At 38.4% G+C, this 24,754-nt stretch overlaps 1 protein-coding gene across 3 annotated transcripts in view; it reads left to right on the forward strand.

The window, feature by feature from the left end:
- The window catches only part of pcdh17 (protocadherin 17), a 62,403-nt gene extending 44,702 nt beyond the window's left edge, over nucleotides 1-17,701 (forward strand). For all 3 annotated transcript variants that reach the window (XM_028015264.1, XM_028015261.1, XM_028015262.1), the window contains exon 5: nucleotides 13,096-17,701. In XM_028015264.1, the coding sequence (XP_027871065.1) occupies nucleotides 13,096-13,793 (698 nt within the window). In that variant the 3' untranslated portion in view covers nucleotides 13,794-17,701. The remainder of the gene's footprint in view (nucleotides 1-13,095) is intronic.
- Nucleotides 17,702-24,754: the final 7,053 nt, after the last annotated feature.

Consider the following 24,754-nt stretch of genomic DNA (forward strand, 5'->3'; position numbering starts at 1 on the left):
CGGTGCAGCAGAAGTAGTGGAAAGGTTGGCAGAGCTCACTGTGGCTAATACATCCAAAGTGTGTCAGTTAGCTCTTTAAATGTGTTAGGCCCCGGGGCTGAGAAAGCCAACACCATCGACTCGGCCCACCTCACTCCACCTTTCCACTTAGCCTCTGTTCAACACCCGCCAATATCCTTAGGGGAGTTACACTGCTGTTCATTGGCAAAATTGATCAAATGCCTTCATGCTTAAGTGTACATTTTTCTCATTGGACTTATTAGTCTCACAAGTCCATGTTCTGGAGGATGAATTTAGAGGATTGCATGCCATGTATTGTGATGCATGGCATGCAACTATAAAGGTGTTTTGACTTCACACTGAGCCCCATGCTGTGACCTCTCCATTACCCTGTTTAACAGGCAGTAAGAATAGGTGATGAAACCATATATGCCATTCATATGCACCTACATCAGTCTCATCTCTGGTAAGGTGTCAAACTCTAGTCCTTGAGGACTGACATTCAGCAACTGACATTTAGATGTCTCAGTTGAGCAACACATATGAATCAAATATCTCAACTACAGTGTATGTCCTCAGTCAGCTTCTTCTTCTTGTGTTTTATGGTGGTTAGCAGACCAACTATGATGGTCCATTATCACCACATAAAGTAATGTTCTTGAGAGTCCTACTCATGATGTAATCTTTTGATTCAGGTGGTTCTTTAGGCTTGGAGTTTGGCATCTTCTAAGTACTTTATTTAAACCTCATCATGTAATGCACTAATGACATAATCAAAAGGAGCACAGCCACTGTTTACTAATTGTTTGCCAAATAGTTGGAATTTCATGGAAAGTGTAGAATCCATAACAAAATATGAGATATTATATGAGATATTTTGAAAAGTAACTTTTAAAATATTTGATTTGTATCATTTGCTTAAACATTTACTTAAACTCTGATTTTTCTGTGGCTGCATTATTGGCCAAAATGATCCATACTATTATGTCATGAGTAGGACTCTGAAGAAGATTACTTTATGTGGTGACTTTCTCACTTTAAGTCTTGAACTCATTATCTCTCTTATAACTTTACCAACATCTTTCTTCAGAGTAAAAGTAAAATTAAGGCTTTGGAGTGGTCAAACTGTCCTGACTTGACTGATTGAGAATCTGTGAAGGGAGATAAAGATTAGTAGGATGGCGAGGACCGATCACCAAAGATAAAATGTCAAACTACAGGTGGAAACCTGAAAAGCAGTTCAGCTATTATGAGAATTTGACAGCTGGGATGCCTATAAAGTGTTTATTTCCCCCACTGAATATGTAAATGGGTATTATATTCAGTATAATTTTTTTATATATATATAAATGAAAACTATTATTTTTTTATTTTTTTCCCCCCCAAATTTTGTCATATAGCAGTCAAGAAAGATTTGTACTGCTGATGCAAAAAGAAAACTAATGTGTTTTCTAGTCTGTAAAAGAGCACCATCAATGACTAATTTCTTCTTATGCTGTTTTTTCCACCTTTTGGATTACATTAGGCTTGATTGGCAAGCTTACCAACATGCATCATCAGCCACCTTATCTTTATTTTAGTTTGAGATGTTTTAGTCACTAAGCCGAAGGTACAGGTTGTGGCTGTAAGCTGTCAAATATGCATATATTCCCTTTATTATCATTTCCAATGCAGATTTTTCTGCCAGAGCTGGTTTGTTTAGTGCAAAACCCCCTATGCTAAAATATTTAAGATAATTTGAAACAAACTATGCAATGCAGTGACAATTTGCCACAAGGAGCTTTCATGCAGTCAAAAGGTCAGTAGCTCAATCCTTTTGTGGAAGATTCATCGGCCTAAAATTAAATCCCACAATTACCTCGGATCTTCTGATCTGTGGTCAGACATAGAATGGCTGAATTGCGTGTGTGTGTGTGTACGCGTGACGCATACATAAGGTCAAAACGAACAACATTGGTGCAAACCGTTCAATCTTCGTTTGCTATATGCAAAGGGTTGTTTTGAGATTGAGAATCAGAAGCACTTTCCCTAATCCTGCTAAAGCGGCACACGTGGGAATGGTTCCTGCACAAAGCCGCAACACCCTGAGTCGCTCAAATCCATTTGTTCAAAACTGAGCAACAAGTAGAGAGAGGGAGACAATAAAGAAGTAATCTAATTCAGTAAACGTGACAGTATTAAATTAATGGTGGATTATATTATTGTATGGATTGTATCTATGAAGCGCCCATGCTTCATCTCGCTCACCAGTCTCCCTGCTTCAGGCCAGTTATCGCGACAGGGCTCTAAATTCAGTCCAAGATATGCTCCCTCAGCTCCGGAAATGGCTGAGGGAGCAATGGCATCATTAAAGCACCATGGTTAAAATGTAAAAATTTGGTGGAGTGAACCGCTTCTAAAGACGTCCCTCCCTGAATTAGCAACAATAGGTTCCCCCTCATTCTTTCTTTAATAAGCTCTTTAAACCTGTTTTCTCCTTGGATAGAAACAGGATTTCTGTAATGAGCTGGTGACTCATAGATTCGCTTGCCTTAATTTTTTTAAATTCCTCTCCTTCCATTTTCTTTTCTGTCTCTCTTTCTCACTTCAAGTCTTGTGCTCACTATCTCTCTAAATGGGCCAAGGTAACTTTCTTTGCCATCTACAGGGGCGAGGAAGTAGATAAAGGCTATTAACTGGCAGACGGCTGCTGATCAGCCTCTCTGGTCTCTGATCTAATGTCTCAAACACAATGTGAACCTCTTCTCTGCTAAGGCTCTTCTGCAGCCTTCAAATACAATTCTCTTGACTGCTTGGTGAACATTTGTGGCTCACCAAACAGTTGCTTGATAGAAACAAGCACGCAAATATGACCAGACATAATCTTAATGCTGCCGTGGAGCAAAGAAAGCAGCGCAAAAAACAAGTGAGGAGTGAGCAGAAGTAAAACATGGTGCGAGCCTGCTGTGTCTGTTTGTGTTGCTCATGAGCGAACAAGCTGAGATACACACACACAGGAAAGACAGGGAGCACACAAGCATACTATATTTAGATGACAAAGTGCCACAAACCCAGACTAAAGGGGGAAAAGTAAACAAAGGAGAAAGCGGAGAGGAAAAAAAACAAGGCGGTCCAGAAGCATCCCCTGTTATGGTGCAATCCCCCATGTCCTAATTACACAGGCTTAGAGGAAACGGAGGATTAGCCACCAATTCACCACGCTTCTCGCCTCATCTTCTAATAAGTCCTCTTCTTGTTTCCTTGCCACCCTTTGTGCAACCCCGCATGTCTTTCTTCAGTTACAGGTAGAAGGATACTGTTGTCCCGAGTCTGTCTTTCTTTCTTTGCCCATTCTTACCAACATTTACACTCCAGACAACAAAAACTAAATCCTTTGTAAAAGTAGGTTGTGTGGCAGATCTGTTTGTTTGCGGTCCTCGACATCATGGGTTCAGCATTTCTGTACAATTCAGTACCCTAGGCTCATCTGTATTTCTCCTGTTTCTCTTTGTGAATGAACTTCTCAAGTTTGTTTATTCATTTTTTTTAAATTAAACTGAAGCACTTTGTTTGCAGCAAAACAATTTTACTCTCAGTGCTGCTTCATTGTAGTCACTTTAAATGCTGAGACTCATATCCGCTGTGCAGCCCCATCAGGCGTTCATCTAATTGGTCCCAAATTCAATCTGCACCATACAATGACCCCAATCACACAGCGAGAGTCACACAGATTCATCTTCTGCAGTGAGAAGAACAAGGAAGCCTGCACCAGATGCCGTGGACCCACACAGCTTAGATCTCAGTGTCACTACATCAACCAGGGAATACATGAAACGATGGAAACAAGTTCAACATGAGGCTTGGGACAAATTCATTATATCTAACCCTGTTTTTCAAGAACATTCTTAAAGTTTTATTACACAGAGACCTACTTGCTTTTATGGGTAAAATTCTGGTTATAGCTTACTGCATGTTGATAAATATTAAATGCTTTAAAACATGAAATCGTCCTGAAGTGCTCTGAAAAATTATTCATGGTCCTAGAACGCTTTTGCACTTTATCACACTACAACCGTTAACTGCAGTTTATTTTCTTCAGTTTACTTTGTGGATGTATACATATCCTGTATATAAATAGATATAGTGTATATATACAGGAGATGTGCCTCCCTATGATATAAAAAGCTTGGCATTTTTATTCATCTGAACTCAATTCTTGTACACCTAATCTTTTTTAGCCCGTCTCTGCCAGCTCTAAACTTTTAATGATTTATATTTTTGTCCTTTAGCCTTTGGAAAATACCTCAAGCTCAGTCCCCTTAAATGATGAGCAAATGTGAACACCGAGTTTCATGTTTGGCCACAGATGATCGATTAATTTAAGTCTGAGCATTGTGATCCTCTACCTATGATTATGATTTGATCAAAGTCTTTACATTTTAGCTCAGAGTGTCTTTGTTTTGCCGACTGGATCTAAATCACCGCCCCAGTTTCAAGTCGATTTAAACCTCTTAACATGTTGTCTTTTTAAATGTTTTATCCTGTTTAGTTCTACCATCTTTCACAGCATCATGCTGCCATCCCCATGTTTCATGTGTTAGTTTTACACTAAACATAGGATTTTTCACAAAACCGTAAAAATAAAAATTTTTGCTCATACTGTATGGCCAGAGCACCTTCCATCCATATGGCCAGCCATAATTTGGTATCTTTGCAGATGTTTTATAGTTTTTTACAAAACTTAATCCCTAACATGTCAAGTGTTTTTTCTTTTTTTTTGTTGCTTTTTTGCTTTTCATGTTGCAGTTTGTTCACTGATGTTCTTTGACAAACTGCTAAGATTTGACCAGAAGCACACTCCTTAATAATTAGATAACTCCTGAAATATACTAGTTGTACTGAATTTTACTTTGGGGGATCAGAGGAAAGAAGGCTCAATATAATAGTATGCTACACTTTCCTGATTTGTATTTCTAAAAATGTTTAGATCGGTTTTTTTTTCTTATTCACAATTATATGCTATTTCACAAATACTATGCTTCTATTTGTGTTTGTTTATAACTTAAAGTCCATGAATTTACATTCAAGAAGTATGTATACTTTACAAGGTATCTGTCTGTCTGTGTGTTTATGTATATACTGTGTAGTGTTTAATATATTCATAGGATACCTTGCGTTGCTAAACTAGGTTATTTATATTTTTCAGTGTTTTTTAATTAGAATAAACAGCTTGATCACTTCAGGAATGATGTTAGGCTTGTTCTTCTCAGTCATCTATAATCTAATAGCTTGCCCATGGCTTCTCTCTTTCAAAAGCTGCAACATTAAAAGACTTTGAAGCAAAAGCAGGGGCGATCTATACCTAGAGGAAATGTGAATTATATAAGGTCTAAAGTCACAGCGTTGGAGAAGAGGCTCAGGTATTTTGATAGGCTAAGGGAAGGATCTTCCTTACCTGACCTTGCAATATTTATTGAGTGCCTCTGACTGCTGTCAGAAGTGAAAGCTCAAAGCTGTTCTATTCACAACAACAACAAAAAAAAGTGTGTTTTTCTTTTAATTTGTTTATTCTGTACGTAACGGAAGATGAAAATACATCAAGACTGAGAAGTTCACTAAAGTTGTTGTTCGAAACAGCGGTTTGAATATTGTAACAGAAAACATTGTTACTGTTAAACACTGGTTTGCCTTTACTCAGCATGTTTTTGAATAGGCTTTCATGGCTGTTCATTACTGTTGAACATGTTTGTGAGGATTGCCAGCAGATAAAAAAAAGAAAAATCTAAACAAAAACAAAAAAACGTTGAAATCCCTTTTTCCCACAGAAATCTCAAGGTTGACCTTTGCTAACAGTTAAAGCTGGCAGGCATCTTTCATTAATAATATAACACCAGGCAGCTCTTGGCGCACCTGGGGAAATCTAAAGCATGTGGGAAAACATGCCAGGAAAAGCAGATCCTATTTGATTAGATTCACTAAAAATAAAACTGATATGCGTTCACATTGCAGATAAACTGACACTGGGGGGGTGAGTGCACAATTCATTCAGACACAAACAACCCCAACTGGTACACACACTCACATGCACACCCCCTTATGTGGCCATGCAAAAATTTTTTAAAGACAACCTCACGCATTTCAGGGCACTTTGGCTGCTTTGTGCCAGTAGGAGAGTGCTGTTTGAGAACACAATTCTGGCAGCCCATATGCCCCTTATTTCCACAGCCCTGCAGACCCCTTTTTTCCACCCACACCCCCTGGCTCTGCTTGCTCATCACTGATTAAGCTTTGCGTGTTTGTTTTTGTTTGAATATGAGCTTATGCTGCTCCTAGGTTTTTTTATCCTTCTCTCCGCTGTGCATAAACTTTCTCTTCGGTGTGTTGTTTGAGCAACTTAGCCAAGCATTAGCCAACTGAGAGGCCTGCGGTTTTGCGGCAGAATGCCTAAAGAGAGGACGTGTTTGATCCTTAGATAGGTGTTCTTGATTTAGTCTGTGCATTGCCAGCCAACGGTTTTTCCCCACGGCTGCTGCTGAGCACTTCCTGCTATGCATCAGTATTCTCCTGCCTCTCGCTGTTATGCCATCTATTACACCAAAGATAATAATTCTTTTCATTCTGTTAAGCCATTCACTCCACAAAACAATCTAGACACACTATATTAAATCACATTTATACAACCAGAAGTTTGAATTTCCTGATCAATAGTTAGCATTTTTGCTACAGTCTTTATGAAAAAAAGGTAAAAATGTCAGATAAGCATGAATATACAATAGCTCTCAAAAATACACACACATTTGTAATAATACAATGTTTGGTTTTTGTGATTTAAAAGACTTTTTCATTATCATTTCAAAACTCTTTTACCCTTTAATGTAAGATATTTCCTGTCAAGTTTAATTGAAAAACTGGAGGGAAAAAAAATATTTAAAAAGAAAATCTGTAACTTAGATGGCACAATTTGCAAAAGCTTTTAACTAAACTTTTTCAGCAGTTTAAGCTTTCAGTCTTCTTAAATTTACACCTGCCACAGGTTATAGAGAATCTAATTCTAAAGATGTTGTAATAGGAATGTCTTGACATTGCTCAATTGCATATGTCAGCTAAAGTCATAGTTTGCAAACAGATCACAAAGGTTCAGAATAATGTCAAAATGTTATCAGTCAGGAGAAAATTACAGTTAAAAAAAACACCATTGCATCTTATTTGTTTATGGCCACAGTGAAGGCAGTTAGCAAAAAATTTAAGAACATTTTGGAAAAACAAGAACATTGCAAAAACATTTCAGTAGCACTCACAAATATACTAAAGAACCTCCTCAGTAGGAACTCCTGTGCTCTTCATACATATGGACTGAAGAGTAGAGATGAGAGAATAAATCTTTTTTTTTGTTTGTTTGCTTATAAGGTTTGGGTAATATTTAAAATTCCTTTGAAAATGTGTTTTTTTCCAAAGAAAGCAAACTTACTATAATTTTGGACCTTTGAAGCAAGTTTACAGGACAAGAGTGTGCAGGTACAATTTGCTCCAAAGTATCATAAAATGACATTATGACCTGGTTTTGATGCTTTTCTGGTTTCAAGTAGAGTCGTTGGCCATCACAAATGCTGGTCCCACAGCAAGATGTGATGAGTACACAAGAACTGCAGATATAATGCTGGCATAATAAACCAGCCAACTGTAGAGGGCAAGTGACATTCCCAGCGTGAGTTTGGAAAACAATGGAAAACAACAATCGTCCAACTCGATTAAAAAATTTGCTGTTTGTAAATAAATCTGCGTAGACTAGACTTTATTCAGTTTAATCTCAGGGAAAATTTAAGAAGGTTTCTTAAATAGTTCAAAATAAATAAAAAAAAGTAGAGCTTTATGCATGATCACAATATTGTCTGTTTAGAGGGATACTAAATTATGTCACCGATACCCAAAGCTTGAGATGTTGTCCCTTAATAAAAAGTCTCAAGATATTTGCTGAACATTTGACCCCATCAGATTGGAGACTCTTTCATCGGCTCAGTTCAGATATTTAGTTAACCTGATTGGCTGATATAGCCAAGGGTGGTGGGGAAGAGGAAGCGCATGGTTCAGCTGGGCTGGATAGCAGTAGGTGAGAAGATTAAAAACACAATAATGCACACCCCCACACGCCTGCACACACGAACACACACTGTGAGCTCCCTCAGGTGAACAGGTGCAGTCATGGTTTGTCACAGATGCCCCGCTCAATTCGTCAGCTGCCACTCCTCCTGTCCACCTCGGGTGGGTTAACACAACACAACCTCTACACAAAGATACACACACACACACACACACTCATTACCTTGGTTCATTCTCTAGTCCTGTAGTCCACTTTAGCAGATCATTTTGCTCTGTGTAGTGGCTCCAATCCGTGCACGACAGTGGAATGATTCGCTGCCACTGTTATCGGTTTGCTGTCTTTTCCCTCATTTTTAAACTTAAGGAACACATTACCTCTACATTGTTTTACCCAGTGTTCAGCGTAATGCTGATGGTTTGCTAGCATTAGCCTGTGAGTACAGCTCTCATCCTTTCCTCTTTGGGAACCACAGCATGTGACAGAGGGACATTAATCACCGGCCTGGGTAATAAAGCGAGAAGGGACGGGCTTGTAGGGCCAGAGGGCAGGTGTCTCGGGGAAGAAAAGGGTATTTAGGGAAATCACACCATGTTTTATGATACATGCTGATACACAAGAGGACTTTTACATTCACAAGTTTCAGTGTGCACAATTGCACATCACATCAAACCTCAGTCATTTGTTGCAAGCCTTATCTGAGGTAGCAAGATGTTAATATCTAATTGTTGGTAGAAATGTCTCCACAACCACACAAAACTGTGTAGAGTTTACTTAAGCCTTTTTGTTGACACCAGAGATGTAATATTTAATTCCAATCAGGAATCGAGGTCAAGTGTCTTCAGTAGAGTTGCCAAGATAGAATAGTCAATAGTTCTTGACTCCCGATCAGGGGATTCAATCAGAGTTTAGTGACACTTGCCTTAAAGCAAAGCACTTTTGGGGTTTCTGATTACATTTTGGAAAAGAGTTATGTTCTTTCTGAGGAACTTTAAACCTAATTGTAACCAGCTAAAGTCAGTACCTGTCATTTCAGTTTGAATGAAGAATAAACACTGGAAGACCCATGTATCAGGTAGTTATATACAGGTCACAAATGACCACAAATAAACAAACCCCAATTAACCTTCTGAATATTTCCATTATTATTTTTTACTGCTTGTCATTCCTCTCTCAGCAGTTACGTTTGTGCTTAAGTTCCCCTGGTTGTTACCAGCTTAGTGGATTTTTTTTCTTTACAGCCTCCTTTAAAAGAACGGGGGGGAGGGGGGGGGAAATGCTGTGACAAATGTAGTGAAACATCTCTCTGCTGTTACTCTGTTACAGTCGGAGTCAGACAGGAAAGGATGCCATTATCAAGCTCTTTGCACATGCACCTTGTTGTTTTTATGTTTTGTTACCCAGACGGCAACTGTGCACTCGCTGAGAAAAGTGAATAAGAAATGACCATAACACTTATTTGTTCGACATGTTAATGAAGAGTTCTTTTTAATAGTAAGTCCACAGCATGGAAGGTAATGGTGTTTTTATTAATCATCTGCAGGAAATTAAAATTAAAGAACGAGCCAAATAATTTGTCTCAGTAACCAGTGGCCTAAACCAGATTATTGGCAGAGAGCTGTATTAAGTTTGGACAAATGATGGCATGTTTTAGGGTATCTGTCAGAGTAATTTATCTTGCACCACTGAAGTGCATTTGAAGTGCATGTAAGTGCAGAGGAACTAAAGAGGAAGAAACAGCACATGCCCCCACTAGCCAAATCATCATAAGCAAATGTGTCCTTGGTGGAGGCCTTTGCTGCCCATCCTAGAGAGCTGGTTGAGCCAGAGTGAAAAAACAGAAAGAGGGAAGAAGAAAGAGAGAGAGGGAGATGAATGTCACCCCTGTTCTCATATGTCATATTGTTAGCCATAGATATGAGGAGAGTGCCTCAAGGTTGTACGTGCAGCAGAGACATGAATAATCTATCAGAGGTTTTCTTCGACTAAATAGAGAGAAATATGTCTGCATGGATTATTTATGCTTTAATATGCTGAATGGACAATCACCTCGGAGAGCATGAAGACATCGTAGGGGCAAAGTTAATTGTTTGTGTCTTTGTGAGTGGGTGGGTGAAAGGCAGCAGTTGTCCATGCATTGTTAGATGCTGGCTCTGTTTTTTTTGGGGGGGGGTTTAACCCTGCTGATGGATTACAGTCATTGTGTGCTCTGGTTGAAAACAATATTCAAGCTTGTATTTTTATGTGCAGTCTTTTTACAAAATCAGCGAAATCTGCGCTTTGATATTTCGCTTATATTTTCTTACTCCAATCTTAAATCACTTTCTTAAAGCCTCAGACATGCATCACTCTCAGTCGGTGTGTGTAGATGCATTCACTCGTCATCGATACCACTTAAATGTAGTCCATTCTGTATTGGTCTAGTCTCGCTTTTCCTGCTCACCTTATTTCCTCTGTAGATGACTGCCTTGACACGGGAAATGTCAGGCTCTCCCTGGCAGCGCTTTTTGGCTTCTTCAAACATTTGTGAAGTGTTAAGCTCATCTCCACAGCTTAGGAAGGGCAGTCTCTTGGGAATCTGTGCTGCTGACCCGCAACACGGCAAAGACGGCCAAGCCAAGTGCACTCAAGCACATCCACTCTGCTTGCTCATTCGCATCAACGAAAGATTGTATTAGTCCCAGGTTTCTGGTCTTTAAAGCAGCACTTTCACCGTGTTGTAGAGCCTTGCGCATTGCATAATGGAGCTGATGGGGTAGCTTTCCAGTTCCTAACAGCAATTCTGTCCTTCAGGAGTCAATTGAGAATAGTTGCTCAAACGCTGCACAGTTCTAAGTAGCCTTGTTGTTACTCCAATAAAAGGTTACCGTTTTACATTTTTTACATTTTTACATTTGCGAGAACAAACCGTAGCCTTGTGTTGATAAGTTCTTCAGAATTTAAAACCTCTGATTTTACTATAAACCAACATCAAAATGATGGAGTGCATTTGTCAAATTCAGGTGTACAAGGATAAAAATGTATCCTCAGTCTTATTTAAGAAAAGTAAAGTAGGTGGAAATTAACTGGTATAACTTGGATGATAAATACAGGAAGAAAGAGGCAAACACTTGTGTTTGACACAAGGTTAACACCATCTCAACTAGGGCCAGGTTCACACTGCGATCATCTTACAATCTTCTGTAGTGAAGAAAATTCTCCAATGTCAATGCAAGACATGTGATATTAAATACTGTTAGCGAGGGCTGCAATAAAGACATGCTTGCAATAATTAAGTATTCAAGTAAACCGTATTAATGGCTTTCTATGTTGGGTTCATTGCAAACATGTAATATCTACTTGGAAACCATTTTTGATTGCTATTTCTTCTGGATTTTTAAGGAAATTTTGTAAATTGGTAAATGGTCCCGAATTTTCTGTAAAAATATGAGTAACAATTTTCTTACTTGTAAGTATGAAACATAATAAAATACTCAGTTAGCAGGCTGACTTCTTGTCAGTAAAATACCATGTTTACCTGAATATTAGCCTTTTAAATCAATTTAAACTTAAACTGCTCATATTTCCAATATATAATACTCTATTAGCATATAACACATTTCACCTTGAGAAGATCCCATGAATTTTGTTGCTTTTTACTTAGACAAACAACTTCCATGTAACTAAAGTTTTGTTGGCGGACTGAACTGCTGATCTGCCCATTCGCCTGACTGGAAATCTGCTGCCATCGTTTCCAAACAGCTATGAGACCAGGAAAAGAAAAAAGGACAGAAACGCACCATCTGCAGTGCCGTTGCATAAAGTTCAGCCTGTTGCGAAATTCAAGCATTTGCTCCACTATCGGTGGACTTAGAGCAGATTGACGAGTCACGGCCTTCAACATAACTTCCGTGGAGTAATGTGGAAGCTGTTTGGCAGAGAACATAGAGACAGGCTTAACAATCTCCTGTGAAAATGTACATATCTCATATCTACTAATGTAACACATTCATAAATATTCTTAAATTGACTTGTTTGGAAAAGCTAACACCGACTGTTAGCTGTTTCGCTGCTATGAAGATGTTTTTCTAACATGTTTACAGTGACATCACATCTGTCTACTAGATTGATTGATAACATTACAGAAACTTACTATGATATCCATTAAGACCCCTCTTAATATCTTTCCAATTTGTCACTTTATAGTGACAAATAATTTTTGTTAAAAATAAGGCATAAACTTCAGTAATTTTATTTCTTATTGTTTGTAAGAATCGTGTCTCTGTATCCAACATACAACAAACCTTTTGTGCCACACAATGTTACCTTCTCTCTTCCATCAGGAGCAAAAAAAAAAATCTACTTTTTTTATTTTATTTTTTTAACCAAGTTTTGGATCCACTTTACACAGGCAGAAACACTCCCATAATCAGCCAAAGTGTGCTTCCTTCTGAATAGAGATGAAAGAGAGAAACACACACTTTTATGCACACATATGCACACGAGAGGCAACAAGGCACGCACAAATAAACAGGCAGAAACACACAGGGAAGAAGCACAAGCCATTTGGCACAGGCTCACTATCTAGGGAGGGCTTCAAAGCCCACTGACATGAATTTATGATAACGCCACTGTGCCTTTGCCAAACCTGAACCGTTGTTGTTTTTCCTCTCACTCCCTTCCCATCTTTTCTGTATGCTCTGCCATCCCCTTGATCAGAGCTTTGGAAAATGCAAGCAGGTGTCCCCCAGTTCCCTTGGAAAGCTGTGTGCCTTTCTGTGTGCTTTAGTGCGCATGTGACTGTGTTTATATGTGTGCTAGGAATGGGACATCCTTTGCTGGTTTTCCTCTTTTTTGGGGACTTCTTTGGGCTTTTGTTCTATTTCTCTATCTTTAACTCCTTCTCAAGTTTACTTTGGTTTTTAATGCCAGTAGGATTTAAGCGCCGTCTCATTGTGCGTTTTAATTCTGTTTTATATAGATGTTTGACATTAATGTTGCTTTCTTCTCCATCCATCCCCTCCCTTTGTTTTTGTCTGCAGATGAGGATTGTTTAAATTGCACAGAGGAGTGCAGAGTGCTGGGTCATTCTGACCGCTGCTGGATGCCTCAGTTCCCTGCAGGCGGAAACCAGGCGGAAGGTGTTGACTACCGCAACAATATGTTTGTGCCGGCCGGGATGGAGGCAGTTGCCGAGACAGAAACTTATGAGACTGTCAACCCCAACGGCAAGAAAACATTCTGTACTTTTGGCAAGGAGAGACGCGACCACACCATCCTTGTCGCCAATGTCAAGCCCTACCTAAAAGCAAAACGTGCCCTCAGCCCCCTGCTGCAAGAGGTACCCTCAGCCTCCAGCAGTCCAACCAAGGGTTGCTCCACGATGCCTCCCTGCTCCGCAGTAAAAGGCCCAGCAGATGGGGCTGAGGGCAAACCTCCCCTAGCCAGCTGCTCTGTCCACTACGGGCCACCTGATGGTCAATACCTGTCACCTACTAAACAAACAAGAGACCAAGGGGTGTACCCATCGTTGCCTCCCTCAGACCCAGTGGCCAAGGTGCTCGCAGAGGCCCGCTCCAGGATCAGTCAGGAGGCAGCAGGTGAAATGGAGTGTGTCCTGGAGCAGGCGGAACCAGATTCAAGCCGCGACGGAATGGACGCTGACCAGGTGGTGAGAGACATCGACAAACTGTTGCAGGACTGCAGAGAAAGTGAGGCCACTGGCACACTGAGAAAGTGACTCAAATGACTGCAACATAGGAATTGTGAAGATAAAAGTCGGGGTTTGTTGCTCTTCTAACGACTCTCATGCCAAAACTGTCACCAAAACAAATTGAAAAGGTTAAACCTCTCTGGTCCCCAGAGCGTTTTTCACTGTATTTGTTGTAGAAAAAGTACAGACACTGGACTTTTATTACGTCAGTCATATGGCAACCAACAAAATAAGAAACTGACATCTGACTTTTTCTGAATTTCTAAACTTTTTTTGGATTCTTAAGAAAATTGCAGGGGTTTAAGCCTCTGGCACCTCGCAAGCTCCTATCTAAGTGCCCACCAGCTCATTCGTGTGTTGTTCATGGTCTATCGTGAAATCCTACATATCTTTTTAAATGTGCGTAGGTGGATTTCTGTTTTGCGTGTTGGACATTGAAACTGAATGACAAAGGACTACTTATGGTCAGACCTGACAATCGATGTGGAAAAAGAGAAACAAAAGCTGATCTAATCGGACAGTGAAAGACAGGAATACAACTTTACCTGTTTATTTTGTTTGTTTGTTGTTTTTATTTTTTTATTAAGTGATAAAAAGTGTAGCGTGTGATGGACCAGATCTGTACCTGAAGAGATTTCCTTTTAGGGGGGTTGCTATGGACCAGTCGGATCTGTTTCAGTCGGATTTATTAACAGTGTAACCATGTCTCACCCGTCATTTTGTAACTACATGTGTAAGCTGTGTCTGTCTCACACCTCTATTTAAATGTTCATGTTGCTCAGCAATGTAGTCGCACGCACCAACGTCACCACATGTCCACTACCACTCTGCATACACACATGGCAGTACACTGACACGCGCTGATGCTGCACCACACGCAGAAACACGCAAACAAATGAATGCTCACACACAACTGCCCATCTGTGGATTTGTCTTATACATGTACACCATCAGCTTTTAGTCCCTTGTGTACAGTGAATTATCATGTGTGTGACTATGCCTTAAGGCAATCAAGTTGTATAAAAAGGGACATTTCTTTCCTCAGCTGTGAAAAGATAATATCTATATGGTTATATAGATGACTGTATGTATGAATCCATGTATAGTGTCAGAATATCAGCAAAATATGTATACATTTTGTAAGGAGAAAAAAAAGGAATTTGAAGTGAAGTGTCCTGGAGTTGAGGTCAGGTGTGAAGCATTTCAGGAAAGAACTGCAAAGGACACTGCCATTGTTTCAAAGACAAATATCCAAAAATATAACAAAACAAGAAAATGTCCCTTCACATTATCACTATACATAATATCATTATATGTGTATATGTATCCAATTTAGATGTGTTTACATCAGAAAAACTGACATATTTTTATTGATTTTACTGCAATTTCTGTGCATTTGAGCCAAATTGTTATGTGTACAAAAGCTATATTGTGTATTTTATTAAATTAATATATTGTTGTGTTGCAATATACATGGGCTTATATTGTATTTGGCAAAAGTTGCCTTAGTAGCTGTCGAACTCTGTGAGTTTGCTTTTGGGTTTCTGTTGGTGTTTCCTTTTTTTCCATCTCTATTCTGCATCTTTGCAGGCAGACTGGCCTCAGTGCTTTTGAGATGTCGCCTCTTTTTACCCTGAGATCCAGCTGGATCAAATACAATAACTGTTAGAAGCTTAATGAGCCAGCTGATCTGGAAGATGATTCAAACCAACAACAAAAAAAGCAACAACAACAAGGAGACAGTTTGACTATTTTTACTGAGCAAATTTTTATAAGGCAGCTATTTTCTTTAACAATAACAAGTCTGCATATTTTCTGTTCATTCTGTTTCTACTTTCTTTCCAAAAAAAAAAAGAGAGAAAAGAAACCTGCCATATGGAAAGTGGAGTGGTTTCCTTGGTGATCATGAAACTGCCTTACTGTCTCTGCAGAGAGCTTGTTGTATCTGTGGAGCTTTGTGACTGCTTCTTAAGCCCTGGTCCACCAAAATGTGCATTTCCTATAAAGGACCAAAACAGGTTCTTTTTCAACAGTCTGCGTTGTTTATGTATGTACTTCTTCTTCAATACATGTTGGAAATCTCATACTTTGCAGAGAGACTTATCTGAAATTCTATCTGAAGTTACTTTGGGTACATGGTTTGTACAACCAGGTGTCTTTGCATTCAGGATTTCTTAAAATAAAAAAAGAAGAAAAACATTTATTTTTGAGAATTTTGGCAAGTTTCGGCCAGTCTGAAATACTAATGCAGGGTGCTTTTTAAAAAAAATCCCTTACAGTAAGGTACACAGAACAGTAGGCTACTTGTGTTCTTGAAAATGTGACCACAATCATAAAATGTATATAACCTGCAGCCATGATAGGAAACAGTGACTTATTGTGGCACTAAGATGTGTTGGAAGTAGATTTGCCTGTTGTCATACAGGCAAATCACACTCATGTTGTTTGGATTTCCTTTGTTTGGGCATTCTATCATTCTTCTGTTCTGCATCATTTTGACTTCTTTGCATTTTGCTATTCATTCACTGACATCTCTCCCTTTTTGACTGTTTTCTCTCCTTAGAGGGGCAAAGCAACTGTTACCTTTTCTCCTCTCTTTCGTCTGAAAAATATTTGGTTTAGGTTTACCCTTGCTCTTTTTTGCAGGAGAAAAGCAGAATGCAGATTTTTAGGCAGAGCTTAGAGGCTTTGACAGAGGAGCACAAATATTTACGCTTCTCTTTCTTTTTCAGAGGAGACTTTTTCTTCTAGTTTAATTTAAATATCTGGATAAATCAAGCAAGCCTCAGATTCACATGATACAGGCAGCACAAACAGTTCACATTTGCAGCTTGCACTGGAACTTTGATCCAGCCAGGAATGCCATCACACACACTCAATAACACCAGTGCATTTAAGTAACAATGCTTAAATGCACTGGTGCATTTAGGCATTTCATTTTCATAAGCACTGAAAATGAAATATATACTTAAAGGGAGGGAACAAACATTACAAAGTTGATTTTGAGTCTTCTTTATTTACCCTAGTGATTTTTTTGTGTTGAGCGACTTTGTCTGCCTCTTAGCTAGAGCCAGTAATCTTTCTTTGTGTTGCGTGCTTGTTTGCTTAATTTCTGTACATATTGTCCATTTCCCTTCTTTCTCCACCTCAAACTCCATTTTGATGTCCTTCCTTTCTTTTCCTTATTCAAAACAGGTATGTAGAGGACATCCCAGGTTTCATTGTTTTCACTGTCGCTGTCACAATTCAAGGTACTGTCCCCTTTGATGGTGTTCCCTCGCCCTGGCCACTGTCTGCACATATAAAAGCCGAAGGTGAAGAAATGTGCAGGGTCCAGTTGTGGAAAGGAATTCTCTGAAGCCATGGCCCCCTTTTCTCAGGCAATTTGCTGTTTAATAGAGCAGAGGCTGCTGTTCAGGGCCAATGCATAGTTTGGCCTCAGAAGTTTAGAGATTGAGCTTTATGTGAGGTCTCTCATTATTGTCTAATTATACACTGGCATCTTGCACTGTTGGCAGTGCATTACTCAAGCCTAGAGTGTGATATGTTTTGCCCACTTGAGACTTGTTGGCTTTACCAAGCGATTAGGGAAGGGCCTTGTTGAATGTGGCTAACCACCTCTGGTCTATTACTCACACTGATGCAAGTGCACACAGACTCAGACAGTCACTGCTTCACAAACACAGACACATATCAGACAATATGCCTTTTTGGTTTGTTAAATTAAGCACCCAATGATGTTGGTGTTGTTCCCTCACCCACAGGGCCCGCACTGATAGCATAGGGCTCCACTTTATCATGAGAAGACCAGAGACATTTTTATTTGTATGGATTATTTCTGCTATTGTCTAAAGGCTGTGTTCATTGTGATCTATCTGAAGTTAAAAAAGAAAAACAGTTAAAAGCGCAAATAAAAAGGAAATAACCAAAATGTTTTTCTCTTGTCCTTGTTTGACTTGGTTGAGGAATGATTAGTCCTGGCTCTGATTTAATTTCTTTTTTCCCAGGAGAAAACCGTGCACACCCGATACTTCTTTGCTCTCAATAATCTTTACATGGCCAGTATTTTAATGTCAACTTGAATTGCATTGTTTTGTGAGCAAGTGCCGGCTTACTTTAAAAAGGAGTTGCAGTTTTTATTTGTTTATTGTTTTTATTTAAACTGCTTGTTTAATAACATATGGCAGTTCACAGTTGTGTTTACAAAATAAGAAAACATAAAAATACAACTAATCAGTAATGAGAATATACAAAATAGTTGTACAAACTTTGTGTTGCATTCAAATATAAAAAGTTAAATGTTTAATTGACTTTATACAAATACACTGGATTGAATGTAATTAAACATATGCCAGGACCACAAACGCGTACATACTTCTCTCTTCACATCTTTTAGTGATAGCCAACAGGCTTCACATTTACCCTGTTAAAATATTGCTTATGTAACACACCATTTATGCCGGTTAAAGGCAATGGATGCTGAACAAAGGAGCATATTCAAAGTGTGACCTTCTTTGAAATGTTTAGCTTGCCAAAAGGAAACGTTTATTTTTGTTGCTTTTGAATGAGTTTTTAATCACCTGTGCTGCCCAAGCCAAAATGAAACAGAGAAGATGACAATACACTATAGTTCTGCACTTGCAATAGGGAACCATTATCCATCAACTTGGTTTGATTGCACAAGCATATCGATGTTTTCCTGTTATTCTGCTGTTAAAAGAGTAAAGCTTGTAACTGTTTAGCTTGTAGTCTTGTAAACATTTACAATACTCATATCCTGACATTTCCAGGAACCTGGTGGTTCTCTAAAGGCATAGTCATTGATTTTTTTTTTTTTTTAACGGGTTCTGAACTGTAATATTTTACATCTTGGCATCTTAATTTGGCAAAAATGCACCCCAACATGTTCAGAAGCCGGAAGCAAATGGCTAGTAGAATAGGGCTAAGACTGAAATGGACTTCTGCTGTCTTAGGCCTTCTCTACACATAAACCTGATAAACCGACAAGATTTTTATGCCAATTGATCTTTCATCCATATGTAACCTCTGTTTAATAGCACTAAAAAACACTATAAACAAAACCTCCGGCCAAAATGAAGCTTTGCAAATTTTCCTTTTTTGCATGTGGACACTGGAAACCGGAGGTTTAGAAGTAAATGCATCACAGGCAACAACTAATGCAGCAGCAACATCTCATATGTGACCTTTGTTATTGTTTGGCCTTGCAGTGAAGGAAAGGTGACTTCTTTCACAGAGGTGCACTTGTTCATAAACCCTTCTTGTTTTTCATAAGCCCAATTGCACCAATATGTTGAGTTGCAAAGGAGAAAGTGCACTTGGAGGTCAGCTGTCTTACAACAGGTATCTGTCCCAATCTAGACACAATCCTGTTCAACCTCCACATGCGTCCACATACTTGCTTTAACATAATTCCCAGTTCACATTGTGTTCTATTGGTTTTATTTTCTAACACGGTATTTAAAAGTAGTTTAACCTTTCTGTCTGTCCACACAAATGTTTAATTCCTAAAGGGAATTCGTAGTTAATTTGAAGGAATGAGATTGATTGATATAGCTCTTAGCTTTGCTCCACACTGCCCCCTATGGGTTTGGCAGGTTTAAAATAATGCTCCGTAGTGTAATTCAGCAGATTTGTGCGTATGAACACTTTTCTTAAACCGATCAACTGTGAACGAAATTATTTTATAGAAACAAATATCTCCACAACATCATTTTAAAAAGACCCAGCTACATGTGAACAAAGCCTTAAAACAACTCCAATCACAAAAACACTCATTTATTTATGTGGGCACTATTTTATGAATCTAAAACTATTTTCCCATATGTATTCTGCAATTACTGACTCAAATGCCAATGTACACAGAAAACAGAGGTGGGACTCACTGCACTGGCAACAACCACATACGGAGGATGCAATTGCAACTCCCCAGTAAAAGTAAAAGTAAAGTAGATATTGGCTTTCTTTCTAGTAACTGAAATTATATGATCAACTAATTTGCATAATAGGCCATCTGCATGTGATTCTAATAGAAGCTGCAGGAGGACGTAATGAGAGAGACACAAAAACAAGTTCAGCACTAAAACCCTATTTTGTTAATGTCAAAATTCTAACCCTCTTCTTTTTGAGACCTGGAAGTAATCCAAAATAGAAAGTATATTTTTTATTCATCTTATTTCTTTATTTATTTATGTATTTCTTTATTTATTTATTTATTTTTACCGTAGTTTACTTTTCTCAAGTCTGGTTTGGTTTTTAACCCTATGGTCCCGTTGGGAACCTAAAATAATTGTCAGCACAACACAAATATTTTTAACAACAATATTTTTAGGATCTTTATACAATCCACACAATGTCTAATTTCAGCTGTGAAAACTTTGGGAAGGTGATGAGATTCATGTTAGTATCTGGTGCTTGTTGAAAAAAAGTAAAAATAACAATAATAATAAAAAATATTTTTATGTTAAGATCTCCAATAAAGTCAGAAAAAACTGCTACAATTGTTGCTAGAGTGGCCTGAAGTAATTACATGGATCAAGGTGGCAACATTAGGCAGAACAGATAAAGTGCTGTTAATCAGAATAACTACAAAACATAAAAATGGGGCAGAATAAAACAAATAAAAATACTTAAAGAAACAAAACTTTGCTCACATCAAGGTCTATGACAAGCTGAATTTAGAAGTTTATTTGTAGGTGGCTAAACCCCTCTTTGATTATGCTCCCTCTCAACCTGGCCATAAGCTTTGAGCTGGAATGTTCAATTACTAATACTTATTAAAATGTGTTTTAAAACACTGAAATTAGCTGCAGCAGCTAAGTTAATTGTTTATGCTTATAAAATTCAATGCCAAAAGAATTCATTCAGCTACATCAAGTCAAATTATTCATAGAATAATTTATTATTTGAAGAAGACTCAATCAAATAAATTTTTATTTTGACCAGAGAGGGAATGTTCTACCCCTTGCTGGATTAACAGTCCATTCGTATGCGTCGAGGGTTTTTTTTCCCCTCTTTTTTTTTCTGTTTGTATCTAACTAGTCGCCTGAAGGCAGATATTAATTAAAAAGATAGCTGAGGCACTCCTACATAAAAACACCACTTCTAGGACTGCAGCAGGTTCATGCTTGACTGGCTAGTTCTGGCCGGTAGTCAGTTTTCAAAAACCCACAGCATACCTTCAAGCAAATAACAGGCTGTCTTCTTGTACGTGTTCTTCACCTTCAACGAAAAACTTTACAGATCACACCACTCATTAAGGAAACCACATGAAGGTGTGAAATATTAATGACATGGTGCAGAGCGTGGTTTGTAGCCGCTAGGAATGCATAGTGAGGTAAATGCAACCCAAAGATGAGAAGATATGCATTTCAGCCCCACATGTCCGCAGCACACTCCATTCCAGAGTGACTCAAAGTCATGAAACTGAAACTGAAACCACAATGACAACGTTGCATACAGCGGTCATGTTTATTCACTAAACTCTGCATACAGTTTTAGGGTATGATATACTAAATGAATCTACTGCCTCGTTTAGTTGTTTAGTCTCAGGCGAGCTCAGGTTGAGATTTCAGCTTAACAGTAGATGGGAAAACATATTTCTGCATTTTAATCAAGGTCCTTGATCCAAATAGCAGTGCTGATGGGATTTAATCAAGCACTCTTCTGTATTGAGCTGACTAAAAGGGCAGCTGGGGAAAAGATCATTTCAACATTAAGAGGAGAAAGTATTCATCATACTTTATTGTAAAAGGACATGAATTGTCCTTTCATTTGTGACAGTGTTCAGGAAAGTACAGAAAATTAGAATAAGTGACGCATCTCTATGAGAGGAAGACTATGTCTGTGTGAGAAAAAGCTCAACAGAAAATTTGAATGCAAGCCTCTCATAGAATTGAAAAGCTGGCAAATAAAATGGAGGACATTCAAAGGACAGACTGCAGTTAAATCCAGACAAGAACACTTTGGGCCAGGTAAGAAAAGTTCTTAGCTTTGATCAAAATTAAACCCATTGTGGCCTCCTGGTCCATTATTTGGGATAATAAACCAGAGTATAGTCTTAACCATTTAAACAACTGTATTTAATTAAAGGGTCATAGGATGAGAAGGGGGGTGCATCTGGACAGGTCATTAGTCCTTAACAAGGCAATATGGAGAGACACATCACAAACAACCATACATATACACAGTCAAACCTAATCACAGTAATTATTTTTGGACTGGGGAAGGAAGCCAGGGTACCTGAAGAGAACTTACTCATTCACAGAGACAACATACAAACTTTATGCAGCAAGACACCAGGCCAGTAACCAAACATAGGAGCCTCCTGCTGCAAGATAGTAGAGCCACTGTGCATCCTTGAAATCAGGCAAAGCTTACAATATTGATTACTAAGGAATACTATGTGTTAAAAGCAACTTTTTAGACTGAAATTTTAATGAAATAAAGATGAAGTATTGAAAGTAAAAAGGAGAAAACAAATATTGAATCTCTAAAATGTTTTCACTACAAATACCCTTCTAATGAGGCTACTGACAATTTAATGAAATGCATTCATGACTTTGTAGAACAATATTTGGTTGGTAATGACAGTAACGAAAATCTTTCTATTGTTCAGCAGTGACATGCAGAAAGGACAGACATTTGTCATGACAAGTAAAATAGGTTCTGACAAGGATAAAACAAAATCAATTTTTCCACTTGACTGTTCAAAAAATGTGTTTACATATGATTTCAACTATTTTTTGGCCAAAATGACCAGTTTAAATACATGGAAAAAGTGCAGGATGAGGCAGTGATGAGCTGTGCTTCACCTCTGGTGGTGGAGTGTCACACAATGAATGGAGCAGGCAGTTGGCACATGCCCGTTGTTGTCTCTCTGTCTCAATAGACATGTTTGATTACACACGTGCTACACATGTTGACGTTCCACAGCCTGCGTAGCAAATTTAATAAATGTGACATTATTAGTCTACGTGATCAGCCATAAATGTGCAGTGAAAATGTGACTGGCCTCCACAAAACCAGGAACAAATCTCCCCAGGAATGTTTTGAGTTATTTACAGCTTCTGAAAGTGTGGATTCTAAGCTTTCTAATGACTTCAAACATAGACAGAAAATGAAGAAGATATGACCATTTGAATGTTGGAAAACTTCAAAGATTATTGAGAAAACAGGCCTCAAAGTTTGAGAAGATTTGTCCCCATACCTGATGAGCTACCTGCGAGTGTCTGTTCATTTACATCACTTTGCAATAATCTAACCCACCTTTTTCCAATAAGGATGTGAGCTTCTACCATGAGCCTTTATCATGGAGTTGTCTGTGAACCTTGATCAGTAGTAAAATGAAACCATGCCTAAATACAACATGTTCGACAATGTTTTGTTATACTGAAGAAAGCCCGGCATAGATAAGAATTTTATTTTAGGTGTTACCGCCACTTTATGCAGTGCACACCACTGCTGATGCAACACCCTCCTGGTCACTATCATAGCCCACTAAGCACAACCGCAGTACCTCAGCACAGGAGAGCAGGAACAGACTTGCAATAAGTGTGTGATAGAAATCAGGACCTATCAAATCCACCATATTACACTGTAAGTATTGAATAAATTTCCTGAAAAATGTTTTAGCGCTATATCATAATTGTTTTCTAAAAACAAAAGTTCTAAAACTCACCGACTGATAAACTGAAGGTATACTTGCAGACTGATCATATGAGTGGTCCTGGGTGTTTTCTTCTCACTGGCATCTTTATGGTGGATGTTGTCATCTGCAAAATAAGGACCGTGCACGTGTTACCTTCTAGATGTCTAATTATTCTCATGTCCTGCCACTCTCTTTCTGCTGCTGAAGAATCCATCCTTAAGTTTACATGTTCACAGGACGAAGTTTGCAGCTGGACGACAATGTCCCAAGTGGAGAATTGCAGATTTTGCTGTAGGAGCGATAAGTAGCCATGTGTTCCTTTTAGATGTGCAGCTTATTAGCCAAAAACAACAACAAAAGCATGTGAATAGCAAAACAAAACCAGTATGTTAATCAGCTACGGATTTCACCAACCCCCAAAACTCAAATGCCTGCCATACAGATTTACTCTATTAATACATTTAAAACTGCTATTGGGTGGTTTCATGACTTCAGCTAGTATTATTAAGATAGGTTTAGCAACATTTGACCTTACATTAAATATTCCTTTACTTTTCTTCTATTGCACTGTTAAATAGTATATCAATTATGAAAGAATACACTTTGAAAACAACAAAGCATACTTTTTCTCAGAGATTTGTCCTTGCTCTGTGTTTGGGATTTTTGTCTTGCTCAAAAATCCAACCATATTTCTTTTTTAGCTTCTTACCAGGAATGTCATTGTATATTTATCCAGGTGTCCTTCTTCCACCTTTATTATGGTGCAGCACCATTCCTCCTCCAAACAAGGTGCAGGCAATGACATTCAAGATATTCCATTTTGGTGACATCTGACAAAACTATCACCTCCCAGCACTGAATTTGCTTGGCCAAATGTTCTGCAGAAAGCAAACAAGATTCAGTGTTCCTATTTTTTTGTGTGAAATCGATTGTATTACTCAGCGTTTTCATAGAAAATCTGAACCTACAAATTCTACATCTTTTTAAACCTCTCTGCAAGTGGATCCAGTTTTCTCATATGGCAGACATTTTATAAGGAGCACCTGATCGTGGCTGGTGAAATCATGTTCTTTCCACTTGCTCATAATGTCCCTGTCAGTACTTTCTAGAACATTCAGCGTAGAAATGAATCTGTAAACAATATCAATAGTATATTTTGCAACAATAATGTTTTAAAGGTATCGAATAGTTTTTTGCTTTTACCTATCTTAAACTGCATCTTTTGCTATTTTTGGTAAGGAGACAGCCTTTTACAGGTCATCAGTTAGGACTTATCCAGCTGATATTTTTTGTACTGCTACGAGTAAGGATTGTTTTTTAA

The sequence above is a fragment of the Xiphophorus couchianus genome, chromosome 4, assembly GCF_001444195.1.
Source record: "Xiphophorus couchianus chromosome 4, X_couchianus-1.0, whole genome shotgun sequence".
NCBI classification, from domain to species: domain Eukaryota; kingdom Metazoa; phylum Chordata; class Actinopteri; order Cyprinodontiformes; family Poeciliidae; genus Xiphophorus; species Xiphophorus couchianus.